The 26,118-nt window shown below is 48.0% G+C and overlaps 1 protein-coding gene across 3 annotated transcripts in view; it reads right to left on the minus strand.

Annotated features, from left to right (window-relative positions):
- Positions 1–19,333: 19,333 nt before the first annotated feature.
- Positions 19,334–26,118, minus strand: part of EPHB1 (EPH receptor B1) — a 388,725-nt gene continuing 381,940 nt past the window's right edge. The window contains exons 14-16 of one of the 3 annotated variants that reach the window (XM_045297818.1): positions 24,670–24,825; positions 23,580–23,592; positions 19,334–20,370 (exon numbers count right to left, since the gene is read on the minus strand). In XM_045297818.1, the coding sequence (XP_045153753.1) occupies positions 20,125–20,370; positions 23,580–23,592; positions 24,670–24,825 (415 nt within the window). In that variant the 3' untranslated portion in view covers positions 19,334–20,124. Of the gene's footprint in view, positions 20,371–23,528; positions 23,593–24,669; positions 24,826–26,118 lie in introns of all 3 variants that reach the window. The other 2 variants (XM_045297817.1, XM_004715982.4) reach the window with 2 other exon arrangements.

The raw sequence follows: 26,118 nt of genomic DNA on the forward strand, positions 1-26,118 counted from the left end.
CTCAAGCCAGCCTTTCCCTGAGCAGCCTCAGGGGGCGCCCTTGGCTGTGTGCCCCACAGTGGGCTCCATTCCTCTGCCAGCGGGCTGCGAACCTGCAGGTCTGAAGCCCTAAGGGTGCCATGCGGAAGAAGCCACGCGGTCACGACGGCTCCGCAGAGCTGATGCTGCATGGGGTTGCTCTGAGTCGGAACCATCTTCCTGGGCACTAGTATCACAGCTAGTAATCCTGCCAGATTCCTCGCCCAGAAGAGGAGATCCAACCCTTCCTAAATGGGTCTCCTCAGCCCTCCCTCAGACCCACACAGGTACTCTACCTGCCTCTCTTGCATTGCTTCCCACACCAACCGCCCCTCCTCCCCCGCCCATAGCTCCTGTATTAGATTGTGAGCCCCATTACTGTGCTAGCATGTAACAGAGGCTCAGTAAAGATCTGTGAGTGCATGAGTGAATGAATGATCAGATACCTCAACAAACAAACAAACAAACATCCTCTTGCCTACTTTTTCCTCCTTGAGGCTTCTACAGCTGCCACCCTCCCCTGAGTCACTTGCCTAATATATCACTGCATATCCCTTTGACTTCCTGTCGCCCCTCGTGCCTAATGCCTGCATCAGCCCAGGAGAGAGAGTCCAGAGTGGCCAACTTGTCCCGTACCAGGTGATTTTGTCCAGAGACATTGCCTTTTTAACATTAACCAGGCACCATCCACTTGGCCCACCACTCCAAGTGAAATGATTGGAGCTTGCTTTGTTTCCACCTCCCTGTGTTACGAGTGGTATCACACACACACATAGACACACATAGACACACACACACACACACCAGTTGCTGTTGAATGGATCCTGACCTCTGGAGACCCATGCGTGCAGACAGACCTGCGTCCCCCAGGGTTTTCACCAGGCCTTTCTTCCAAGGCTCCCAAGTGGGTTCAAGCCATCAACCTTTGGGTTATTAGCTGAGTGCATAACTGTTTGTTCCACACAGGGACTCCGGTGGGTAGCAATAGCAGTGTTTTGTACAACTGGATTCTCCGGAACTCAGCTTTCCAGTGTGCCTCTGGGAGAACGTTAGTAAGCATTGCCTGATGAGGCTGAACAGAGAGTCCCAGAATCAAGATTTAGTTGGTGAAACGTTCGCCGATATTTTGACTTTCTAAACTTTTCCACAGCCAGCTTGATGCCATCCACCTCCCCTCCAACCCATTTTAGTTGATTGTGCCCAAGTTAGCTTGAGTCCATAGCGGGAACTCTTCTATGAAGTTAGCTCTCTCCAAAAGACTCACTGCCCCCCAGTCAATGCTGACTCCTACCAACCCCTGTGGGTTTCCAAGACTGTAACGGTTTACGGGAGTAGAAAGCCCTGTCTTTCTTCTGAGGAGCCCCTGGTGATTTTGAATTGTTGGCCTTGCAGATCATAGTCCAACTTGTAATTAGAGCCCTTGGGTCATATCCAGCCAGGTCAATGCTTTTGTCAATAAAGTTTTATTGAAAGACGGTCACACTTTCCATTTAAATACTGATACGGACTCCTTGCCTACTCCTGCCAGACTTGAACAGTTGCAACAGAGCCCATCTGGCCCACAGAATCTAAGATATTTACTCTCTGGCCCTTTAAAGAAAAGGAAACATGCTATCCCAAAGAGTTAAACCTGCTGTGGTCGATTCTAGAAGAGAGTCTCCATTTTCTTGCTTTCTGATTAACCACAGGACTCAGAACTACAAACAGTTAACCAAATCTCAGCACCAGACGACAGTTTGCAAATAAGACCAAAGGAATGATGTTCACTCAAATGAAATCAACTGTATAGTAATGCCCCCTGGGCCAGACAAGTTAATGCTTGGCAAACTGCCCTCACTTCGAAACATCCCAGCAGGAGCTGAGCCCCATGGTGGAAAAAAACAATAATAAAAAAAAAGTTAATTGTTAAATTGGATGTCAGAGAAAATAGCTTCCAAAGTTGCAGCAGGCTCTCTGCATTAGAAAAATCGTATTGTGAGGAAGGCTTGGGTCTCCAGTACCCAGAGATACCCTCTCCCCACAGGGCAAAAAGGATGCAAGGCTTGGTGCCATCTGCTCCACCCTGCAGGGACCTCAGTCACCCGGTGCTCTGCTCAGCTGCTCCATGCTCATTTATCAAGAGCCCAAATAAAGCCGTATGAGCAGGGCCATGTCGACATGGACCTAAAGAGTTGTAGCAAACAGGGCTCAACCATGGACCTGGGGTGAAGTAGCCCCAAGAGGAATCAATGTCGTCAATGAGTATGGTTGGGCCTTGGTTTCCGCTGTTGGAGGAAACTGAGGGCAAAGTGCACAGATTCACTTATTAGTTCACTCATTCAACAGATTTACTGTGCCGCCTGTGGCCTAGGTCTGCAGATTCAGCCATGAATAAGACACGCTCCTTTGCTTGAAGAAGCTGCCAGTCTGCATGTGTGAGGGATGTAGAATCATAATCAGACCACAGTGATACAGAGCTCTGGACAGTGTGATGACCACAAGTATGGGGAGCTGAGGAAACACTGAGGAGAACAGGCTGGCCCAAATGGACGGAGTCTGAATTGCTGTCAGGTGGGGCTTATGCTGTCAGGCAGGGAAGTGAGCTGGTGGGGAGGAAGCATTGCTCTCGCTGGAGTTATGGGGCCAGGAGAGTAGTGGGTGTCAGGGGAAGTGAGTATGAGTGCTGGGGGCGACGCAGCGAGAGAATGATGTGGGGGTGGCGAGGATTGGGGAACAGAGGAATACGAAGGATTCATAGTTTTCTAAAATTTAATATTTTATATCCCTCTGTTATGGGTTATTGATTGAATTGTGCTTTCTTCAAACTGTGTCTGTGCGTGTGTGTGCGCGGGTGCGCGTGTGTGCGCGGGTGCGCGTGCGCGCGCGGGCTTGGAGCTTTTTTCTTTTTTGCAACGGTTAAGTACATTACAGAGAGTTGCGCAACCATCACCACAATCAATTTTAGGTCATTTTCTTCATTCTTATACTCATTATTATTAGCTCCCATTTCCCCCCAAAACCTCCCCTGCCATAACCCTAAGGAGCTATTAATCTAGTTACTGTCAGTATAGATTTATATATCCTGAATTTTACATAAAGAAGACCATACAAAACCAAGCCAACATCAATAAAATAAAACATAGAGAAACCTCAATCCGAAATAAAGCAGGAAATAAGACTGTTACTTTTCCAGGAGTAGAAAGACCCCTCTTTCTACCAAGGTGCAACCAGTGGTTTCAAACTGCTGACCTTGTAGTTATCACCCAATGCATAGCCCACTACACCACTAGAGCCCCTAGATTAAACCCAGAAACAATCAAATAAAGGGGCAGACAGATTTTTGGTGATAGGAAGGAGATAAATGGATCTACAAGTCCAGGAAAGCTCAGGCTTCCCAGCTACCAGAAGTTAAAACACAAGAGGACGTCAAAACGATCATGCAAAGCTTAATGAAAAGATAATTTCATTTTCCATGGACTTTTGGAAGCCCCTTTTGTAGATAAAGATGGAATCCACCCTACAGTCACATGCTGACTTTGGATTTCTAGCTTCCTAAAAGAGTTCCTGGGTGGCACAAAGAGTTAAGGAATTGACTGCTAACTGGAAGGTTTCTGGGTCAAACCTACTCAGAGACACCTCAAAAGACAGTCCGGACTTCCCGGCTATCAAAATATATAGTGTCTGGGGCCTTAAAGCTTGAAGGTAAACAAGCGGCCATCTAGCTCAGAAGCAACAAAGCTCATATGGAAGAACACATCAGCCTGTGTGATCACGAGGTGTCGAAGGGATCAGTTATCTGGCATCAAAGAACAAAAAATCATATCATTGGGTGCTCACCTCCATGACATAATCGCTGAAGACAAATGGGTGCATAAGCAAATGTGGTGAAGAAAGCTGATGGTGCCAGGCTGTCAAAAGATATAGCGTCTGGGGTCTTAAAGGCTTGAAGGTAAACAAGCGGCATCTAGCTCAGAAGCAACAAAGCCCACATGGAAGAAGCACACCAGCCTGTGCGATCACGAGGTGTTGAAGGGATCAGATATAAGGCATTATCTGAACAAAAAATATTACCATAGTGAATGAGGGGGGGCAGTGCATAGTGGACACCCAAAGCCCATTTGTAGGCCACTGGAGATCCCCTTGCAGAGGGGTCTCAGGGAGGAGACGAGCCAGACAGGGTGCGATGTAGCAACGATGAAAAATACAACTTTCCTCTGGTTCCTAAATGCTTCCTCCCCCCCCCCCCTTCCCCTCCCCCACTATCATGATCCAAATTCTACCTTGCAAGTCTGGCTAGACCAGAGGATGTACACTGGTACAGATAGGAACTGGAAACACAGGGAACCCAGGGCGGATGATCCCTTCAGGACCAGTGGTGTGAGTGGCGATACTGGGAGGGTAGAGGGATGGTGGAAACGGAGAACTAATTATAAGGATCTCCTCCCTGGGGGACGGACAACAGAAAAGTGGGTAAAGGGAGACGTCGAACAGGGCAAGATATGACAAAATAATAATTTATAAAGTATCAAGGGCTCATGAGGGAGGGGGCAGGGGAAAAATGAGGACCTGATGCCAGGGGCTTAAGTGGAGAGCAAATCATTTGAGAATAATGAGGGCAATGAATGTACAAATGTGCTTTACACAATTGATGTATGTATGGATGATGATAAGAGTCGTAAGAGCCCCTAATAAAACGATTTAAAAAAAACCCCAACACTAAGAAATAAAAAAGACAGTCCTGACAATCTAATTCTGAAAAGTCCCAGCCTTCAAAACCCTCGGGCGAGGTTCTCCTCTGCACCCTGAGCTGGACATGACTCACATTCAACTTCCTCACGACTCCCAACAATTGGTGAGATTTTTGTGACAGTGTTTTTGTCTTCATCGGGTGCCTTCAAATTGGTTCCAACTCAGAGCGACCTCATGTACAGCAAAACCAGACCCTGCCCAGTCCTGTGCCATCCTCACTCCTGCTGTCGTGTTGTGCAAACTCCTTGCTGAAGCCGCTGTCCACCCAGTTTGTTGAGAGTCTTCTTCTTTCCCGCTACATTGCCAAGCACAATGTCCTTCACCAGGGACTGGTCTCTCCTGACACCAGGGCAAAGCTCGAGCAACACAGTTTTGCCATCCTTGCTTCTAAGGAACACTCTGGCTGTACTTTTGCCAAAAAGATTGGCTTGTTCTTTTGGCAGCCCATGGTACTTTCCACATTCTTTTCCAGTATCACGAGTCTTCCTGTTTAATAGCCAACTTTCGCATGTGTATGCAGTGGTTGAAAAGACCCTGGTTTGAGTTAGCCTTACGGGAGTCCTCAAAGTGATAGTCTTATTGTTCAGTACTTTAAAGAGGTCTGCACAGCGGGTTTACCACGCCTCATTCGCTCCTCGGTGCATTGACTGCGAATCCAAACCACATGAAATCCTTGACAACTTCCATCTACTGCTTACCGGGAGACTGTTTACTCGTCCAGTTGTGAGGATTTTTGTGTTCTTTACATGAAATTGTAATCTGCCCTGAAGGCTGAAATCCTGAATCTTCGTCAACAAGTGTTTCAGATCTGCCTCCCTGTCAGCAAGCAAAGTTGTGGCATCTGCATATGGAAAGTTGTTCATAGGCCTTCCTCCAATCCTAGGGCCTTATTCCGCTGGTCGCAGGAGCACTAGCAAACGCAGACACCCCCAGCCAAGCTACTTAGTAATTAACACGTAGAAATTAGAACCAGAATTGTCCTCCGAAGGCAGGATCTGAAGGTTTGTCATAAGTATTTCCATCGTGTTAGCAGAAGAGCCCAGTTTCCAGAGAAGGGCATTGTGCTGGGAAAAGCAGAAGGGCAGCAATAAGAGAAGGTGGCGGCAGATTGACACAGGGGCTGCGACCAGAAGCTCACGCCTAGCGATGATGGTGAGGGCTGAGGAGGGCTGTGAATTGCTGCCTTCTGTTGAACATAGGGTGTCTATGAGCCGGAACCAACTTGATGGCACCTAACAACGACAACAATACACAGGGATTGAATAGTGAGTGGTTGAATTACTTTTTCTTTTCTCTAAAAGCAAGACATGCTTTTTACTTGACTACATTTATTTTGAACTGTGACTTGAAAGTACCTGTGAAATAATAGATGTACGTTATGGTCTAGAGGTACTTTTCTAGGATACATTAAAACTGATATAAAACTATTGTAATTTTAAAGAATTTGGGCATTCACCTCCTAAGACCTTCTCAGCCAGGTTGGTACACTCAACATCCTTTTGGAAATTTGGTTACATGCCTGAGCAGTTATTAACTGTAGGTAGCTGATCATATTGACTGATAGGTCCAGAAATTGGGTTTAATCAAAGGACAAGATTTAGTTTAGCAAGAGCAAGGACAGGTCCCTTGTAGCCACAAAACAGTCAGATATTGCAGCAACATTTCCCAAATCCAACCGTTGGTGCAATATGAGGAGGGGTCTGGGAATCCACTGAGGGGCAAGGTGAACCTTGATTCCAGTCTCTGCACACATGCAAGGTGAAGGGCAGAAATGATGAAGATGACAGATACATGTGAATGTGAAGTTCACAAAAATCCCAGATCCACAGAGGTTAAGGATTGACCTTTAACAGAAGCCAAGAAGACTTTTTACTACAGGTTTCAGGCACTGCTTTGCTTTCTATTTTTAGGGGCTGTTTCCAATGTTCTAGAAGTAAAATAAACTGGCACTAGCTGCCATTTATGGAACACTCCATGAGAACCTGGAATCATACCATGTGATTTGTAGGTGGCCCCTCACTTCACTCTTCCCCAAACCCAGAATGGGGTGGACTGTGAAGTTCTCTCTGCCAACATGGCTCTATCATCCAGCAAATGCACCAGCTGCCCTGGAGCCGCATTAACTTATATTAACCCTGTGTGTCAGTGTAGAACCGTGCTCCACAGGGTTCTCAATGGCTGACTTTTTTTTTCAGAAATTGATCACAGGGCTGTCCTCTAAGACCTCAGGGTAAACCTGAATCATTAGCCTTGCTGTTAGCAGCAGAGCCTGTATGCACCACCCAGGGACTCATCAGGCACACAACCTGGGTTCAAATCCCAATGCTTTAGCCTGACCTAGAACAAACTCCTTGCCTTAAGTCCTTGTTTCTGAACCTTGTTAAGCAACCCGTTTTCAAAACAGGCATAATAATACACTTTATTTATGTGCTTTGTTTGCCCAGATCACAGTAAGTGCTCAAAAAGTTTACACTTGTTATTTTCACTTACACAGGGGAACTTTAATAAGGCCATGGAAAAATTCTTTCTTTTTAATTCCATTTTTCCATGAACTTTAAGAAGCCACTCTTATGACTGAATTTGTGATGATTATTTTTGAGACCTTCTTTAGTGGCTACAACCACATCAAAGTGTAAGCACAGAGTCCTCCCAGCTGTTCGTTTGATCCCCAAGTCTGATTTGTGAACCCTGATCAGTTTATCCTCCTCTGAAAATCCGTTGGCTGTGGTCAGAGATCCCTGAGATGTCTGTGATCAAGCAGAGAGAAGCCCAGTTGGTGTGTCAAACTCTGCTGGCCTTCAGAGCCCGGAGCTTGCATGTTCACCTTATGGGCCCAGACCTGTCCTGGTGAGAACCGGAGGGAGCACAGCTCGACTGTTATCAAAACCAATTGCTCCAGCATCAGGGGGTCTCAGAGAATTAACACAGATCTATAGCAGTACAGCAAAAGGTGGGCTAGCAGTTCAGATTTTGAAGCAGTGTGTTCTATCCATACAGTTGAAGGTCATTTCCTGCCTTGGCCTTTCATGTGGGCAGATAGAGCTCGCTCAACAGATTTCACAGGATCCAGACAGGTCAAGGTTGTGGTTGTGCACTGGGAAGTGGGTCCCACAGTAACACAAACCCTCTGGAAGCCAGCACCGCCTCCGCTTTCACCCAGTTTAATTGTTTCTAGTCTACCACAGAGGATGCTCCCTCCTGATGGAGTGCTGGAGAATCCAAGGTAGAAAGAGGGCTGGTGGCCCTCTCAAGGATACCACACACGAGTGAGAAAGCCCTGGGTCAATCCAGATCAGACCTCTATTGAGTTGTGCTGCCTCTTAACCTTCTTTCAACTTCATGATCATCAGAGACCTGCCCTCTCTCCTTGTGGCCAACACTTTGGTCCCCGGCAGGCTTCCCATCTTCTTACCCTAGTTCCTAGTAATGTAGGCGTCTGCACCTAGCCCTAGCCCTATGGTTAAGATCTAGATCAGGGGTCCTCAGACGTTTTAAATAGGGGGCCAGTTAAATGTCCCTCAGACCGTTGAAGGGCCGGACTATATTAAAAAAAAACTGTGAACAAATTCCTATGCACACTGCACATATCTTATTTTGAAGTAAAAAAACAAAACGGGTAAAAACGCCTGATGGGCTGGATAAATGTTTTCGGCGGGCCACATGTGGCCCGCAGGCTGTAGTTTGAGGACCCCCGATATAGACCCTGGAGCACAGATATCCTATCTTCTGCAGGACTGATTGCTCCTGCTGTCAGCCCTTCCACTCACCAGCATGTCTTTGGACTGCCCAGTGCTGACCACTGCATGCTCAGTGACCATTGGTTACATGTCACCAGGATCCTTCCTCATCTATTCTCTTGGAAATACTCTTTATTCCCTGAGGCTGGGGCTCCCTCTGGTCTCAGTCCCAGAGATTCTTAAACCCAGCTCTCGCAGATGGATTCTTCTTCTTCTTCTTCTTCTTCTTCTCCTTCTTCTTCTTCTTCTTCTTCTTCTTCTTCTTCTTCTTCTTCTTCTTCTTCTTCTTCTTCTATTTTCTTTTTTCTGTAGGCCTGGCCATGCCAATTGCCCTATTAGTGATTTATTATGTGTGGGCCATGACACAAAGACACAGAGATTAGTATGGTCCATTCTCTGCCCTCAAAGTGTTCACCGACTAAAAGATGCGCTGAGTTGAGCATCATGGATGCATGGAAGTGTTTGGGATATGGAGGAGAAAGTGATTCCTTTCATAGGTCAGGCTATCTTCACAAGAGGCAAGACATTTGAGCTAGGCTGAAGGGCTCCCAGAATGAGAGGGAGGAGACAGCATGAATACAGGCAGAGGCAGAAAGGGATTCGTCTTGGTTAGTGGTCCAGAATGACTTGTGCAGACAGCAGGTGGAGCCTCGGCTAGATGTGGGCATGGACCTCCATCTCATCATCGGGAATTGGAGTCTTATCTCATTGGTGGCTGCTGAGTAGGCGCATAGGGATTTTGAGTGGGAGAGGGTCTTGTGATGGGATCTTCTCAGGGCCCTGTTAGTGTGGTGGGTTACATGTTGTGCTGCTAACCACAAGCTCACCAGTTGAACCTGCCAGCTGCTCTGTGGAAGAAAGGTGAGGCTTTCTGCTCCCATACCAATTTACCACTTCGAAAATCCCCTACAGTAGTTCTTGTCGGGTTACCATGAGCCACAATAAACATGATGGTGGTGAAATTGGTTGGTTGAGTTTTTCTTACTGCCGTGACCCATCCATTGCACGGAAGCAAGCATGCCTGTCTTGTCTCTCTAGTATTGGAATGTCAAGACCCAATGGGCTCAATTGTGGGTGTTCAACCATCTGCACAAGAGACTGCAGGAACCAAATAATTAGAGCAGTGGTATTACTGTAGTAGAGTTCCTCATGTTGTGGTGACCCCACAACCATAAAATTATTTTTGTTGCTACTTTATCACTGTTATTTTACTACTGTTATGAATCGGGTGACCCCTGTGAAAGGGCTGTTCGACCCCCAAAAGGGTCGCGACCCACAGGTTGAGAACCGCTGGATTCGCTGGTAAGGAAATGGGAAAGCGAGCTGGAGTCCTGCTCTGTGAGGAGCTCAGGCCATTCCTCATTTCATTCACCCTCCGAACTGAATTACGACCCATGCGTTTTAAGCCACACCATCCCTCCTTGCCTTCCGGAAGCTTTGGCCCCTTCAGTTATCCTCTTCTTTTGCTCTCTCAATGAATCCTTCTTCTTTAGCTTTAAAACAAGCATGCGTCTTTCCTTCTAAGACGCAGCAAAGTAACCGCCAAAAGGAGCCTCTTCTAGCTGCCTGATTATTTTATCCCCCCTTCAAAGTCCGGCTCCTGGAAATATTGTTCTCACTTTCCTTAATTCAAACAGCATCTTCTGCTACCACTTCTCTGCTGAAATGCCGTTGCCAAGGTCACCCATGACATCCTGCACTTAAACCCATTAGCGATTTTTAATCCTTACCTCATTATTACCCTTCCTTGGCTGCTTTGAACTCTGGGCTTCTTCAAGCCCAGACTCCAAGGACACTGAATGTCCTGGTTTTTCCTCTTCCACATGATGCTAGTGAGATTCCTTCTCTGATCTTTCTTTACCTGGATGGATTTTTAAATACAAGTGCTTCTAAAGGACTTATGTGTGCCCACTTCTCTCCCTGCATTCACATTCTTGTGCAGTAAGCTCTTTTACTCCTGTGCTTTCAATACCATGTATAGAAAAAGGATGGACCCCAAATCTTTATCACTAGCCCAAATATCTTACAACCCTTATAACATCAAATTGTATCAAACATATTTGTACATATGTTGCCATCATTCTTTTCTAGACAGTTACTTTCTATTGAGCCCTTGGTATCAGCTCCTCTTCCCTCCCCACCCCCCAACTTCCAGACCCCTTGATAAATTACAGATTGTTGTTATTTTCATATCTTACACCGACTGCTATCTCCCTTCCCCCATGGTTTCTATTGTGGGTCTCCCTGGAGGGGGTATGTGGCTATGTGTCGATCATTGTGATCAGTTCCCCCTTCCTCCCCTCCTCTTCCCACCTTCCTCCTCCTACACTTCTGGTAACACTACTCCCATTCCTGTTCCTGATTCCACGTGTCTTGAGCTCTTATCTCTTATCTGTACCTGTGCACGTGCTCTGGTCCAGTCCCAAAGTGAGAGGCAGCACTGGGGACATGATAGTGGGGGGTGAGGAAACCTCAAGGAACCAGAGGAATATTGTGTGTTTCATCAGTGCTATACTGCACCCTGGATGACTCATGCCTTCCTTGTGACCCCTCTGTGGGGGGATGTCCCATTGTCTACAGATGGGCTTTGGGTCTCTGCTCCGACCCCCCTCATTATCAACAATATATTTTGTTTGGTGTGAGTCTTCTGATGTCTGTTACCTGGTCCTGAAGATACCTTATGATCATACCAGCTGGTATACTTCTTCCATGTGGACTTGTTGCTTCTCTGCTAGATGGCTGCTTGTTTAACTTCAAACCCAGATGCTAAATCTTTTAATAGCCAGGCACCAAACGCTTTCTTCACCACATTTGTTTATGCACCTATTTTGTCTTCAGCAATTGTACTGGGAGGGTGACCATCACAGAATGCTGGTCTGTTAGAACAAAGTGTTCTTGTATTGAGGGAGGGTATGAGCAGAGGCCTGAAGTCCATCCACTGCCTCAGTGTATTGCCATATAAATATATGTGAATAGATTATTTTTATGGATTAATATATTTACATATGTACACACCTATGTTTATACCTCTATCCATAGCTTTGCTTCCTAGGTCTTCCTCTGTTTCCTTTTACCTTCCACCTGCCCCACTATAACACTTGCCCTACTTCCGCATCTCAGCTGGATTGCTATTGCTCCCAAACCCCCAGGATCTCTACATCCTCCTTGCTGTTGATTTTAATTTCCTAGTTGTTCCCCTGTCTATGGCTTTGTTTGCTCAACACACCCTTTCCCCGCCTCCTTCTCCCCACAAGTCCCTCTGAGACAGTTGGTCCTGTTGCTTTCTCCTCCAGCTTGCTTCCCATGCCTATCTTATATAAGTAGGCAAACCAACAATAGCAGAGACCAAACAAAAAGAAAACAAAAGATTGGGGAAAAGGGGTGCAGGGATTAAAAGAACAAACATACAGCATTCCAGGTCTGTCCACTGATCTTTGTGACTATTTCCCACTGGGGGAATTCCAGGAGCTGCCCCTCCTAGCCTGCAGTCTATTTTGGGGGCTCTTTAGGGGCCTTGAGGCTCGGCTTTGCTCACTTTGTAGATCTGTTATGTTCCCTTCTTGGTTCGCCATGCTGGGTGGGATTTAGACTGGACTAACTCACTGCCTTGTGTGCCCAGTATTGTCCTCTGTCTGAGCTGTTGTTGGCCCTACAGTCCTCTCTCTGTGCCTTAGCAGCTACGGGCTGGGACATTGTCCTCTGCCAGCCTGTATCTAAGATCCTGTGGGAAATTCAAAGTCTTTTCCTAGCCATTCCCTCCTCCTCTCCCTTCTTTCATATTTTCAGGATCAGTGAATCTTATCAAAATTCACCCAGTTGCTCAAACAAGAAACATGAGGGTTATTCTTGACTCCTCCTTTGCTTACCTCTGATAGCCAAACCAGCTCTACTATCTGCTAATCTTATTTCTGTCATATTCCCTAAATCAGTCTATTTTTCTCCATCCTCGCTGCTACTTACACACCTCCACTCTGCCCCCATTATTTCTTGTTTAGGTCAACACACTCATGTCCCCAAACTCACTGTTGTCAAGTCGATTTTGACCCATGGTGATCCTAGAGTAGTTTCAAAGACTAACTCTTTATGGGAGCAGAAAGCCTCACCTTGCCACCTTGCCCCCACCCCCACCCCCATGGACGTGAACCACCAAGTTCGCAGTTAACCAACTATGCCAACAGGACTTCCTAGCATCCTAATTAGTTCCCTAAAATTGAGTTTAGTTCTTACCATACCACCCTGAGGGGTTTATATAACATGATTACTTCACTTCAGTTCACTTTACACCTGCTGCATTCAGGATCTTCTCCAGCGTCCCTGTCATGCTGTAGGTCCTTCATGATCCAGCCCTGCCATTCCTTCCTCATGCAACACTGCCAGCTAGCCTCACTACCCTTGAGATCCCACAGCTTTGGACATACTACTGTTCATTCCACACACGACTGGATCGGTCTTGTTCAATCTGAAGGCTTCCGTTGAGTTGTCCTTGCGGGAGAGGATGACTCCCACCCCCTGTGCTGATTGATGGCAGTGCCCTACTCTGTGTCCCCAAATCTGTTGCCATTGAGTTGATTCTGACTCATGGTGAATGCATGTATTAGACGGGAGAACTGGGATCCATAGGGTTCCCAAAGTCGTGACCCCTTGGAAGCAGATGATCAGGTCATTTTTCCAAAGGGCCTCTAGGTGGACTTGAACCACCAACCTTTCAGTTGGCAGGAAAAAACCTAAACATCAGCTCTAACTCAGGGAATCACTGGAACGTCCTGGAAATGTTACCTACCAAGTCATGGCTAGCAACAATATGGGAACCTCTTCCAGGATCTAGAATAACAAAGTCCAGGACTGATGCAGGTGTGGGGCAAAAGAGAAAGGCTCCCCTTTCTCCCAGGTATATGATGAAGGTCCACCCAGCACCGTGTAGGAGTCGATCCACACCGACACTGTGAGGTCAGTGTTGTGTTCTACGCTGCTGTGTGAACTCTCATCCCTACTGCTCTTGAATTGATTTTGACTCATAGTTATTCCCCTGTTGAAGTTATTACAAAGCTGAGTACTAACGAGGACAGTGGCTGGAAGTCGTTGGTCATTGTATATTGTTAGAAAGCCATTTCCAAAGCTACAACCATTTCCAAGGTACATGCAAATATCAATTTAAATAAGGCCAGGGAAAAAGAAATCAAAGTCGTATTGTGGTACGAAGGATCTCATTTAGAACAGAATAACATGGGCTCAGACTCTCAATGGCTCCAAAATAGACTAGGTGCCTTGTACCTTTTCTCCCTCTTATTTAAATTCTTCGTTTCCTTTTCTTTTTAGCTTCTGATGAGCAGGAGGCTACAGGAATTCTCAGCAACGGTAGCTCGAGAAAGGGTGAACAACTCTTGGAAAGTAGTCTCAATGCAGGGAGTAGTAATAGAGCCAAATGGAGATTCTTTGTCATGGGAAGTCTTTCCCATGCTTTGCCAGGCAGATGTCACCTGGCAGGCCAGCAGCTCTGCTTCTACTCTCAGAAGGCTGGGCCCCTCTCTGCCACTATCCCTTGCTGTCGCCTCTCTGGTACAGGGGTGGCGCCACATTCTTTTGTACAGCTGGAAGACTTTGCACAGTGACTGACACTTGGTGGGAGGCGGCATTACTCCAAGCCTATGCCCTAGGGAAGATCGTGCTATCATATTAAAGATTCAGATGAGGTTATAAAAGGAGTGCTTTAAACTTCACAAAACTAAAATTAGAACAGGCTACGATTGATAGGAGTTAACAGCAAGTGAAAAAGACTCCGACTAAATACCTAGGGATTAATTTCTTTAAAAGCATGCTGTTTAAGGTCACAGATTTCTGCAGGTGAAACAATGACGTGTGAAACTTTCTCCGTTCCATCGGATTTAAATTGCCGTGTACTGACCCAGTGCTTCCCTAGTGTTAGGGGGTGTCAGGTCTGGGTACAGGTGCAGCCAAGGATGACCCCATGAATACAATGTGCCTGTATCCACTTCAACGCATGGATCAGAGAAAGTTCTGGCTGGGAATGTTGTGGGCCAAGTCATGGGTCCCAGCAGTGTCAGATTACCCAATAAGCAGGGTAAGCATGGCCTTACTTGTGCTTATTTACTAATCTGTTGTGAACAATTTCAAATTTTTTTCACCACCTCAAGATTCTTTTTCTAGCTTTGGCTGGCACCTGTCTCTCTCCTGACCCCACAGCACATTCCTACCGAATAAAAGCTTCTTTTCAAATTTACAATCCCTGGCAGAGAAGGGGTACCCAGTAAGCAAGTAAACATGGGCTTATGTGTGCTTACTTGCTACCACTTTCACAAGTTTTTCACAACACTGTACATAACAGATCAGTAAGTAAGCACAAACAAGCCTATGCTTACTTTGTTTATTGGGTACTCAGCTCCTGACTCCCAGTAGCATCCTTTAAGAAGTCTGTGGTAACAAGGTCAGCTCAAGAAGGGTGCGCCCATTAGACATCCCTTTTCTCCTAGGTAACTGATGGAGGTCCACCCACCTCTGCCCAGGGCTCTATCCATACCACTCGCTGTTAAGTGGGGACTGTAGAACACACCGTGTCCAACACAGCTTGACCCCAGTCTGAGTGACTAAGGATTTGTTTCCATAACTGTACACTTGTGCTAATTTGGAAAATGTTGATCTCCAGAAATGTTTTGGTGGTAATCACAGTCACCGTTTTATCTCACTCAACTTGAGTGAATGTCCAATGATGTCCAGAATCCTCTGTGACCTCGGCGATTATCCTCTACAACCATCTTCTTGCCCAGCCCATTCTTAATTTTAGGCAAGATCAAACCAATGGCTAATTTTGAAACGGTCCCTATAACTTCTATATGAACTGCAAGTTGTCTCAATGAATGCAGAGCTTGACATGGATCTTAACAGGTAGGGCCTCTTTTTGTACAGGGTGTCTTTCGAATGTTCTTGGAGGCTTGGAATGCTGGATGGTGCCCGATTGTCCCCAGGGTACTTGCTGATACCCCACCACAGCTGTGTCTTCCTAATCGCGCCACTTCCCGGGGACCTAATCACACCCTCGGCCAGTTAGTGCTGTCCCTTTACCATTTCTGAAAAGACAGTGAGATTACCAGGTTAGCTCATAAAAGCTTTCACAAAACATGGATGGCAGAATCTTGCATTTCTAGATTCTTTCTAGGGTCTCACCCATTTGTACTATGTCTCAATCACCCCTCCCCCTGTTGTACCCTTTCCTAGATCCAATAACCCTAGAATTCTAGTCCTCAGTCCTCACTATTTTCTTCACAAATAAGTAGTCAGGTATAACTTCTAGCCCACATTGATGTCAATCATCCCAGTTGACCTAGACAATCAGCCCAGTCACGCTGGCTGTAACATTGGGATTGAGTTGGGGAAGATGTGGTAGTCATGTACTTTTTAGAACTATGAGGGCGCTTCAAAATGCTCTTGGAAAAATTATATTGAAAGATAATGGGACATTGCCACAAGCCTTTGGAAGCTCCCTCACGTATGGACCTATTTGACATCTATGAGTCTGAGCTTTCATGAGCTCAGGAGTAGATTTAGCTGATCTCTCCCTCTCATTCCTTTCCTGGAGGTTAGAGGAAACTTGGAGGAGGGCACAAGAAGGCCAGCCACAATCTCCAGGACTATCCTATGTAGCCTTTCATCTCTATTATAGTCCTGAGCCAGGGACTGTAACTAAGCATCTACCACCTGTTGCTCCTCAATGCGACTGCACTTCTGCCGATCTCCTGGGCATTCCCACCCACCTGTCCTGCAGATGTGCCAACAGAGTGGCCCCTCTCTTTGAATCAAGCCCTGGTCTGCACGGCGTTGGCTGCAGGGTGACCCTCTTGAGTCTAGACCTCAAGGCCTCGTGCCATTGGTTACTGTGCAAAGTGTGTGTGGTAGTTACATCATCTGTCGTCAATTTGAGACTTAAGAGTGATGCGGTGGAGTTTAGCCTGTCAATCAGGTCACAGCTTGATGACCTCATTTGGAGCCGCTAATGAGATCATCTTGCTCACTGGAGGCAGGACACTTGCTCACTCCCCGTGAGACATTCCTGTGGAGGAGAACACATGGAGCAACTCTAGAGCCCTGGAGCTGGAGGAGCCATGTGCAGCACTGAGATGCCAGCACTGAGATGCTTCCACTGTCACTGGATGCACAAGACTTCCCACCCACTGGCCTGTGACCTCCGCATTTGGCATTATTGCATGGCTGGGTGAGTCTAAGGAGGAATTTGTAGACTAGTATTGGACATATAGGCTAATATTGGACTTGATCTGGACTGGGCTGGGTGTTCCTCAATAGACAAGTACTCTTTTATATAAAGCTCCTTCTTATACACACGAGTGTCTATGAATTTGTTTCTCTGATCTACCCGGACTAACACCGTGTGCTTTTAAGAACATATCAGACTCAAATCTTAGTCTCTATCAGATGATGAGGCAGTGTGGCTAGTTGCATTTCAGGCAATGAGCTAGTGAGTGTTCTCCTCCGAGGCTCTTTCAAAGGTGTGAGTAGCATCCCCTGAGGCTGAAAGGGCCTGCAATCAGATTCCTGTGTGGGAGGCACCAGGCTGCATGTACTGGCCTCTTCCATCTCTTCCTGTACAAGAAGTGAGGGTTCATTCCCCACATTTTGAATATCCTGAACGTTCCAATGAAGAGCCTGGGCTTTACATCTATTGTCATGCTTCCTCAGAAAGGTGGCTCGCCACGTGTGGCCACAGGGCAGCCTTAGCATCCCCCGGCAATTCACAAGGGAAGTCCATTCCCAGACCCCACTACCAGAGATTTTGAAAGTGGTGTCCAGAGATTGATGTTTTAACAAACCCTTCAGAAGGGGGGCCTGCCCTCACGTGGGAGAACTCACTGGTGCCGTGGTGAAGTGCGGCTCAGGAGGAAAAATGACTGCATCAAAATCCTGGCTCTACCTCTGTGTGATCTGGGAAAGGTCTCTTGGTTCCCTCCTTGGAAATGTCTCTACTGCTGTCTCACTTGGTTATGGCGAGGAGGAGCGTGCACACAGACCATGCACCTAGAAAGCTGCCGGCTATAGAGCATGCTCCAGAAAGGGAGAGACTCTGCGGTCAGAAGCCAATAAGACTCTTACACAGCTGAGAGGTTCACGATGGGCCCAGCGCTCCAGAGAGCTCCCACACTTAGCTACACATCTTACCTCCCAGCATGCTTCAGGAAAGTGCTGTGTGGACCCTCCTGGTATGGGCGTGGAAAGCAGGTCACCTGGTGAGGTGTGAGGCAGGTGCAGGCAGGAGGCATTTGTGGCGAGGTTGGCCACGCTCCTCTGAGAACTGTGCCTCCAGGCACCCTGGGCTCAGCTCTGCTAAGCCTCATGCTTTCTCCGTGGGCACGAGGGGCTTTATGCTCTCCTTTCTGGGGTCTCATGGTGAAACCTCACCAAAGGGCATGGCATGACCTTCAGCCTGGCCCTGGTTTCTGCACAGCCAGAGGGGGGCTGGCAGAGGAGGAGTCCCAGTCAGGGTTTGGGATTAAGGATGCTGCCTGAGAAACTAGGTGACAAATTAAAATTCATTCCTGTGGAAAATTGAGAGCAGATTAGCTGAATTGCCCGGGCTTGTAAGACACTTCTCGGATTGAGGTCTTTGGGGTAATTAGTAAATTGTGCGTGGAATTGGCAAGCAATTAATAAGTGGGAATGTTTCTCTTCTAACTGCCAAGTGGCCCTTTGCAGCCATATGAAATTCTGCTGAGAGGATTCCTGCCATCTCCTCCCCTTCCCCCGCTCCCCCCCAGGGCTTAGACACCAAGGTGGTGCTTTGAGACAGGGCTCCCTTGGCTAGGAGCTGGATCCCTAGGCCACTTTGGAGGGGCTTCCTGCTGTGGAGAAACACCTAGCTCTTTATTCAGAAGGTAAGGGCCTTCCAGATCCAAACCTGCCTAGGATTCGGGGCACAGACTCATCCCGCTTTCCATAGGTGTTAAATAAGCACTGTGGAAAACCGCGCTCCTCTTACTGGCTTGCTCCCTTTGTGAATTTCCAGATTTAGCGCAAGCAAGCAGTCTAAAGTATTCTCCTGGGACGGTGCCCTTGGAGGGAACCTCTCTCCTGCACTGTGTACGAGGAGGTGGGGACAGTGTGTATGACTCGTGATGGTGCTTATTCACCAGTGCTTTGGCTAAGCCTCACCTTTCAGACCTCAGAGTCTCCTGTTTATTCTATCTTTCCTTTGGGCTGCCTCAGGGAGACCCAAAGGAGCCTGCTTCTCCGAAGTCCTTGGGTTGGGGATGGGTTCCCTCCACCCTACTGAAAGGGGAAGGAGGATGGCTTTAAGGACCCCACCTAACTTACGGACAACCCACTGGGGTCCAAGAACACACAGGCGGACACCATTCTATGTAAACCCAGACATGCTTCTGCTCATTTTAATCAGACAGATAAAATTAGCCAGGAGAGTACGGTAAAAGGAGAAATCAAAAATATTTAAGTGGTAGGTGGACTTTACAAAAGTGACTCGAACGATGAGGTACAATAAGGAATGTAAAGAGAAACACAGACACAGCTGAACTCTCCCTCTGGTGCCACACAGCTTCTTAAGCCAGTCCACGGGCAAGGCAGGAAGGACCCTCCCTTGCCACCTCTTGAACTGCAGATCCCAGGGATGTGGAAGGACATTCTCCAGAAATACTTCCTTCTCCTTCGCTTCAGGTCTTACCAAAAGTAATTCATCAGTCCGCATTGTTCTAGAATGGCCCACACTGCATCCCAATTCAAACCACTCACCTGTTTCCTATTTGAATGTGCAAACCCTTGAAAGTACCCCCCTTCCCCGCCCCCTGCCCTTACCCCTACCCCCCGGGCAACCTTTCATTTTCTTCTTCTGCCTTCCCTCCCTCTCTCCTCATCGAGCCAACTGGCCAATCAGGCTACCTAGAAAGCCAGACCAACCACCCACCCCTGCCCCCTGAGGTTTCCCAGGGACAAAGACTTCCCAGTTCTGTCTTGTTTGCATCTCTTACGAACAAGTACAGTCATTGAATCACACAGACATACATATGTGCGCGCTGGCACACGGAAACAGGGTTTTCTTCTCCAATTTGTGGTTTCTTTTTTTTTTTTCCTTTTTGCAGAAAATGCAAACAAAAGAAAAACAAGGTTTTCAATTGAAGGTACATCTCTTCTTCAATATGAAGACATTAATTGAATTGGTTGGATCCCCCATGCAGTGGTCAGCAAAGTCCTTTGGCAACTGACAGAACAACATCCGGAGACTCGGGAGCTGGGGTTTATTTGAAGGAACTTCCCTACATGGGTCATGAGCAAAGGGACACGGATGTGGGAGAAGGAAAGGGGCCCCTGGGGGCGGAGTCCAAAAAGAGAAAAGAAAAGGATGTCATTGGTGAGGAATTAAATGGGAAACTGCTTCTGCTTCTTCCCTCGACCTCCTTCCCTTTCTTCCTGTTGATGGATGACCCCAGCCCACGAAGGGTGGAAGCCACGTTTACTCTTGTTCCCCCGATGCATATTATTTTGTCTTCATTTCCTTAGAAAATCGCCTCTTTACATTTTTTATTATTATATATTTGGTTTCCCACGGCATCTCACAGGTGCTTCTGTCACTGAGAAACGAGGGTTGCCCCTTGGCAAAAGGTTTGGTTCATCCTTCATTGATAGAAACACATTTCTCAGCTAAGAAGACAACCTTTCTAGAACATTCCACAGTGGTCAAGCTCCAGTTTGCCCTTGACTGTTGGTCCTTGTCCTTCCTCTCCTTCCCCCAGAAGATGAGAGTCCTCACGCCATCGCTGTTGGTGACTGGCTCATCTGGACCCTCATAGAATGAATGCTGTTCAGGATCTTCTTCTGATGGCCAGCCAAGGTCACCCCTATTCTCAGGAGGTCTCTAAGAGGAAAAGCAAAGCACACACATACACACACAAGTCACTTTAGCATCGGGGCGGCTTTTTACAGATCAAAACTCATCACAGTAGGCATACTCCTAATAATAGTTGAATAGGCAAATAAAATATTTCAAATGTAACTAAACCTGTTTACCCGAGTTTTGGAGAAATTCCTAACGCAACATTGTTTTGCTCAAATTCACTTTCTCCTTGCAATGTAGGGTACCTCATTTCTAATGCCTCCCCAAACTTAGAGGGCCATGGAAGTGCTGGGCTTTCTTCCCTGACTGTGTTCCTCCCCTGTGGGGTCTGTGTGTCTAAGACCCTCTGCCTACCCCACCCCCCATCCCCACCATCACTCCAAGCACACACTGTATGGGGCTGTAGTTATTCTGTGGGACTTTCTGCCTAAATTAGTGCTCACCCACTGAGATTGAAAAGATGTGGGGCTTGCCTGGTTTTCTGATGTTTTCCCCCTGTGTTTCCATTTTCTGCCTCTGTTTGAATTTTAATGTCATGCATTTTTAAGAAGGGTGATCTCAAAATAACTTTAAAAGATCTGCCCAACAGGGACCCAAGGAATAAGTCTAGGAGGACAGAGGTCTGCACTGGATTCATTTTTGCACTGTGAGTCTTGATAAGTTCATAGCCTATAATTGACCCACAGATCTTTTCTTGCTAATAATAGCAATGTATAGGTTACATATTGGGGCCCTGGCATAGTGGCTAAGTGTTGGTCTGCGGTTCACAAGGTCAGCAGTTTGAAACCACCAGCCTCTCCTCAGAAGAAAGACGGGGATTTCTACCCCCACAAAGAGTAATAGTCTCAGAAACTCACAGGGCTGGCCTTGTGAGTTATACCCTGTCCTACAGAGTCACTAGGAGTTGGTGTCAAGCAGATGGGAGCATGGCAGTGAGTGGCAGGTTACATACTGGGCTGCTAACCTCCAAGTTAGCAGTTTGGAGCCACCAATCACTCCTAAAGAGAAAGGTGAGGCTTTCAGCTCCTGTACAGATGTACTGCCTTGAAATCTACAGGGGAGTTCTGTGCTGTGCTAGATGATCCCGATGAGTCGGAATCAATTCAATGACGGTGGGCTTTGGCTTTGGTTTCTAAGAGGAGCCTTGTTGTGTATGGCTAGTTTAAATGCTTCCCATATCCCATGAACTTTCTCATTTAAACATTCACAAATTATTTTCTAAAGTTGACAAATATCAACAGTGATAATAATGATGACGATGATGATAATTTAATAGCAATAATTTACTCTATGCACTCTGGAGGCAGGCACTGGGCCAAGTGCTTTACACCTACTATTCCATTCACCTCTTTGGCACACCAATGAGATGGGCACGATTTAGACCAATGAGGTGAGGCTCAGAGAGGTTAAGTTATGTGCTTAAGATCACACAGCAAGTAAGTTGTGGTGCTCAGGCTCTGATACCAGCCTGCTGGACTCTTAGCTACCAGCAGGGCTGCTCACACAGCTCTTCTAAGGTCTGGACTGTATGTCCCCTATAGTCCCTGGCTGGACCCAGCAGAGCACTTGTACCCAGTGGCAAGCCAGACACAAGACGAGACACTCGGCCTGGCCCTGCCCCCAGGGGCTTGCCTCCCTCCTTCCCACCCTCCTGTTCGGCTGGTGGTCAGTCCCCCAAAGCTGCAGCTGGTGGAGGCTGTCAAACAGCCCAAGCCTTTCTAGCCAATCTTTTGAGAAGCATGCTTGGATTTTGAAAGCACACACTGCCCTGCCATGTATTCTATTCTACTGCTCATTTTCTCTTTCCATCTTTTATGTCTCAAGAAATGAACTAAATTGCTCTAATCATCTGTGGCCATGTTACACTTCCAACTAAATCCTTTAACGTTCAGTTTCACATTCCTTCAACATTTCCCCTTTGGTCTTTTCCGCCTGAGAATTCCCAGATGGGGACCTTTCACTCCACTTTGCTTGGCTCCCTCAGCCTGCGGGGCTGAAGCGATGACAGCCCCCAGGGGAAAGCGGGGGCAGCCTGGCTTCCCAAAGCCCCGCTTCTCTCCCTGCACCCCAGGCCCCTCGATCATCCCGGGCCAGCGCTTTCAGCCGTATAGGCTGGAGAAGCCGCTTTCCCACTGACCAGTGCTTCCTTTTCTTATCTCTCTCTCTTTTTTGCTGTCTGCTAGACAATGACTCATCATGGCAGGGCTGTCTTTTACTAGGTATCACCAGGAAAGGAACCCAGGCTTTTAAAAAATGAATTCTGGTGCTTAGGGAGTGGTACCCACTCAGCCCATCTCCCTAGAGAAAGTGACACTGAGGGTCATTCTTGTCCATAGTTTCTGACAAGAAGCAACCTTAGCAGCAGAGCTGGAACCCAGGAAGTCACCAGCAAGCAGGTGTCCAGGGTTCTGCTACTACGGGGAGTTGGGGGGGGGGGGGGCGGGGAGACCACCTCTCTCCCCGAGGACTCAGCAATGAGCATGTGCCAGGAGGGGTGCACCTTAGCACTGTGCCTACCACATAGTAGGTGGTCAGTGAACTGCCTGCCCAGAGGACCACCCCTCTACCCATGGGCATGTGTGCTACAAGCCACCAGCCCCAGCCCTGGGCTGGCGGCTCCTGAGGGTCACTTTGCTCGGTGTGCATTGGGGCAGGAGCAGTTAATTGCCTGGGCAGGATTGTTTGTAAATCTGTGAAGGCAGAAGGCAAAATCAAATCCTAGCCAGCTTTAGTCCAGTAGTTCTCAAACTTGGCTGCATGTTGGAAACACCTGGGGGTGAAAGGCGGGGGTGCCTGGTGGAACAGTTAATGCACTTGGCTGCTCACAGAAAGCTGAGAGTCCACCCGGAAGCACCCCAGAAGATAGGCCTGGTGATCTGCTTCTGAAAGACCAGCCATTGGAACCCCCAGGGAGCACAGCTCTGCTCTGCCACACAGAGCATTGTGGCTGAGTCACATTCACTGGAGAGCCCACCGGGGCGCCTTCAAAGCCCCATTGTCCGGGCTTCACCACATACCAAGGGAGCCAGAGAGCCTGGCAGTGGGAGGCAGGCACCAGTGTGTTTTTACAGAGCCCCAGGTGGTTCCAGCGGGCAGCAAATTATGGGAACCACTGCAGCCCGGGGGTGGACCGGAGAAAGGATACTGAGCTGGCAGTCAGGAAAGGAGGCTTTAGTCACCGCCTTGGCCCTCGTCAGCACCGTATCTTCAGGCAGGGCACTTAACATCACCTGCTTTCTGAATCTGTAGGGTGGAAGGGGTGGGACTAATGAATATTTGCCAAACTACAGGTCTTCCGAGCCCCGCCCCTCAAAAACATGACTCCGTGGCATTTAATCATTTTAAATGGGTTTCTCTATCTCTGGATTGTTCGTGGCCTTTACAATGCTAATATGCGCAGTGAATCTCCAGGAGGGTGATAAAGTGCGCAGTATTTCCCAAATTTATTTGACCAGGGGACCCTCTTTACCAAGGAGAACCTATTAACATTTCCCAGCACCGGTGCGACTCAGAACCTTCCTGGAGAAATGATGGAGTGCGTGGGTCTGTGGGATCCTCCCTGGCTCTCATTGTATTTGAATAATTTTATTTTCTGTCTTCTTCCCCTCTCCTGTGGGGGTGGCTGGCTGGTTGGTAAGTAATTCGTGGGGGATGGGAAATATATGCTTCTTTACAAGTGCAATCTGGGTACGAATGGAGGCTCCCCACGCGCTGAGCCTGTTGCTGAATCAGGGCAATGCTTCTTCCTACTCCGGTGCTTAAAGTGCAGGCTGGCTCTGTCCGTTCCATCTGGATGCTCTCTTTGATCGGCTGAGTTTTAAAACTTAGGCGCTCGGTGATTAGGCAAATGACAGATGGCTACGACTTTGAAGAATTCTCATTTGGGGCCCCAAACACAGCTCTGCCTCCTCAACCCCACATCCAGAGTCCTCCTCCATTGTCCCTGCGCTCCAGCCTGGTTCTCTTCAGTGGAGGAGGAGCCCCAGGGAGGAGGCTCCTCCGCTATGCTGCTGTTGGTTGTCATGGAGATGATTCTGATTCCTAGAGACCCCCGTGTGCGTGTGCGCAGGATAGAACTGCTCCGCGGGACTTTCACTGGCTGTGACCTTTCAGAGCGTTTTGCCAGGGCTTTCTTCCGTGGGACCTCTGGGTAAAGCTGAACCACCAACGTTTTGATTAGGAGTTTAGCACTTCATTGTCTGCTCCATCTAGTGACTCCCATGGAGTCTCTATAGAAATCGGACTCACACACCACTCAACTAATAGGCAAGGAGCCCCAAACCCACCCACAGGCTGGACAGGTGGGTTCTCATCACTTACTCTGATGTCATCTGGGTGACCAGCTGGAGGGAGGTGAAGCCGGCGGCGAGGAAGCTGTCCCTGTACTGGACCATCTTGATGGCACTGAGCCAGTCATCCACGGTGGTGAAGGCCGTGAAGTCTGGGATGGAGCGGTCTAGCAGGGGCTGGGAAGGCCTGGGGAGACAAAGACAAGCAGCTGAGCCCCCAGCTGCACAGGATCGTGGGCAGGGCCACGTTCTGAGCGTGTGGCGGAACTCACAGCCGGCAGCACCTCTGACTGGATGAGGATTGTGGGGGCGCCCTGGGCCAGCCCTGCCCTCTGCTTCTCTTATACATTGGAGTGGCCTTCAAAGGCCAGTGCCCAATCCCCGGGTCTGGATACGGTCACGACCACCAGGCACCCAGGGTCCCAACAAGCGCTCTTGACACATTTCCCTGACTTGTCTGTCGCACCTGTTTCCAAGTCCTAGTGATTTCACCGCTCAACTCTCCCACTCGTCCGTTTCTTTCCATAGACATTTCCCTCATCTGACACACGCTCTTCCTTATCAGGAACTGTGGCAATATTCGCTGGCAGTCCATCTTTAGGCATACCCCTTCCCTGCCACGGAAGCTCCACACTGTGGCCAGCCCCTTTTAGAGGTCCAGTCGGGATCATGTCAATAGGCTCCAATGCCACCTGGCACCTGTGAAACCCGGGCTCTGTTCTCTGTTTTCATCGCTCTGTGGAGTCAAGTCTGAGGTTCTCAACAGGAACCTAAAAGACCTCGTCTGGCCCTGGCATTGTCCATACCAGCTGCCTCTGGCTACACTGGTCCCGTCCTTCCCAGCCTCAATCCGTGCATATGCTAGAGCCTTGGCTTGGAGCCTGTGGCCCTCTCCTCCCATCTCCCTTTATACCCCGGTTAGCACATCTTCTCCCGGCAGCTGGCAGCTGCAATGTCAATCAGCAGGGATGCCTTTCCGTACGCTAGGCTACCATGCATGCTCTCCATGTCTCCTGCACCTTTCCACCACAGTGTTTTATTAGGGCTATCAATTTGACATTCCTTTGTAAGGTCATCTGATTAATGTTTGCTTCTCCTCAATGACTCTAAGAGGCAGGAGGACAAGGACCACCTCTATTTGCTCTTTCTGTACGACGAGCGGCAAGCACACTACTAGTGGCACGTGTGGTTAGTTGCCAAGATACTGTCAGGTGCCCAGATGGTCCCGACTCATAGTGACCCTGTGTACAACAGAAGGACACACTGCCCAGCACCCAATGCAGTCTGGCTTCAAGAATGAATTAATAAATGAGTTAACAATGCAAACATAGCAGAGTAACACAGGGCCAGGCAGGAGCGGGCGGGGGTTCGGTGCATTTGCTCATAACAAATCCAAACACTAGCATTTCTTTGTCCTTCAGCAATCAGGGTCCTTACTTGCGATTGCACTCACCAAACTTCCAAGTCTGCAGCACCCGCT

Source organism: Echinops telfairi, unplaced genomic scaffold (assembly GCF_000313985.2).
Source record: "Echinops telfairi isolate 266 unplaced genomic scaffold, ASM31398v2 ScPeMD7_7422;HRSCAF=8460, whole genome shotgun sequence".
Lineage (NCBI taxonomy): Eukaryota > Metazoa > Chordata > Mammalia > Afrosoricida > Tenrecidae > Echinops > Echinops telfairi.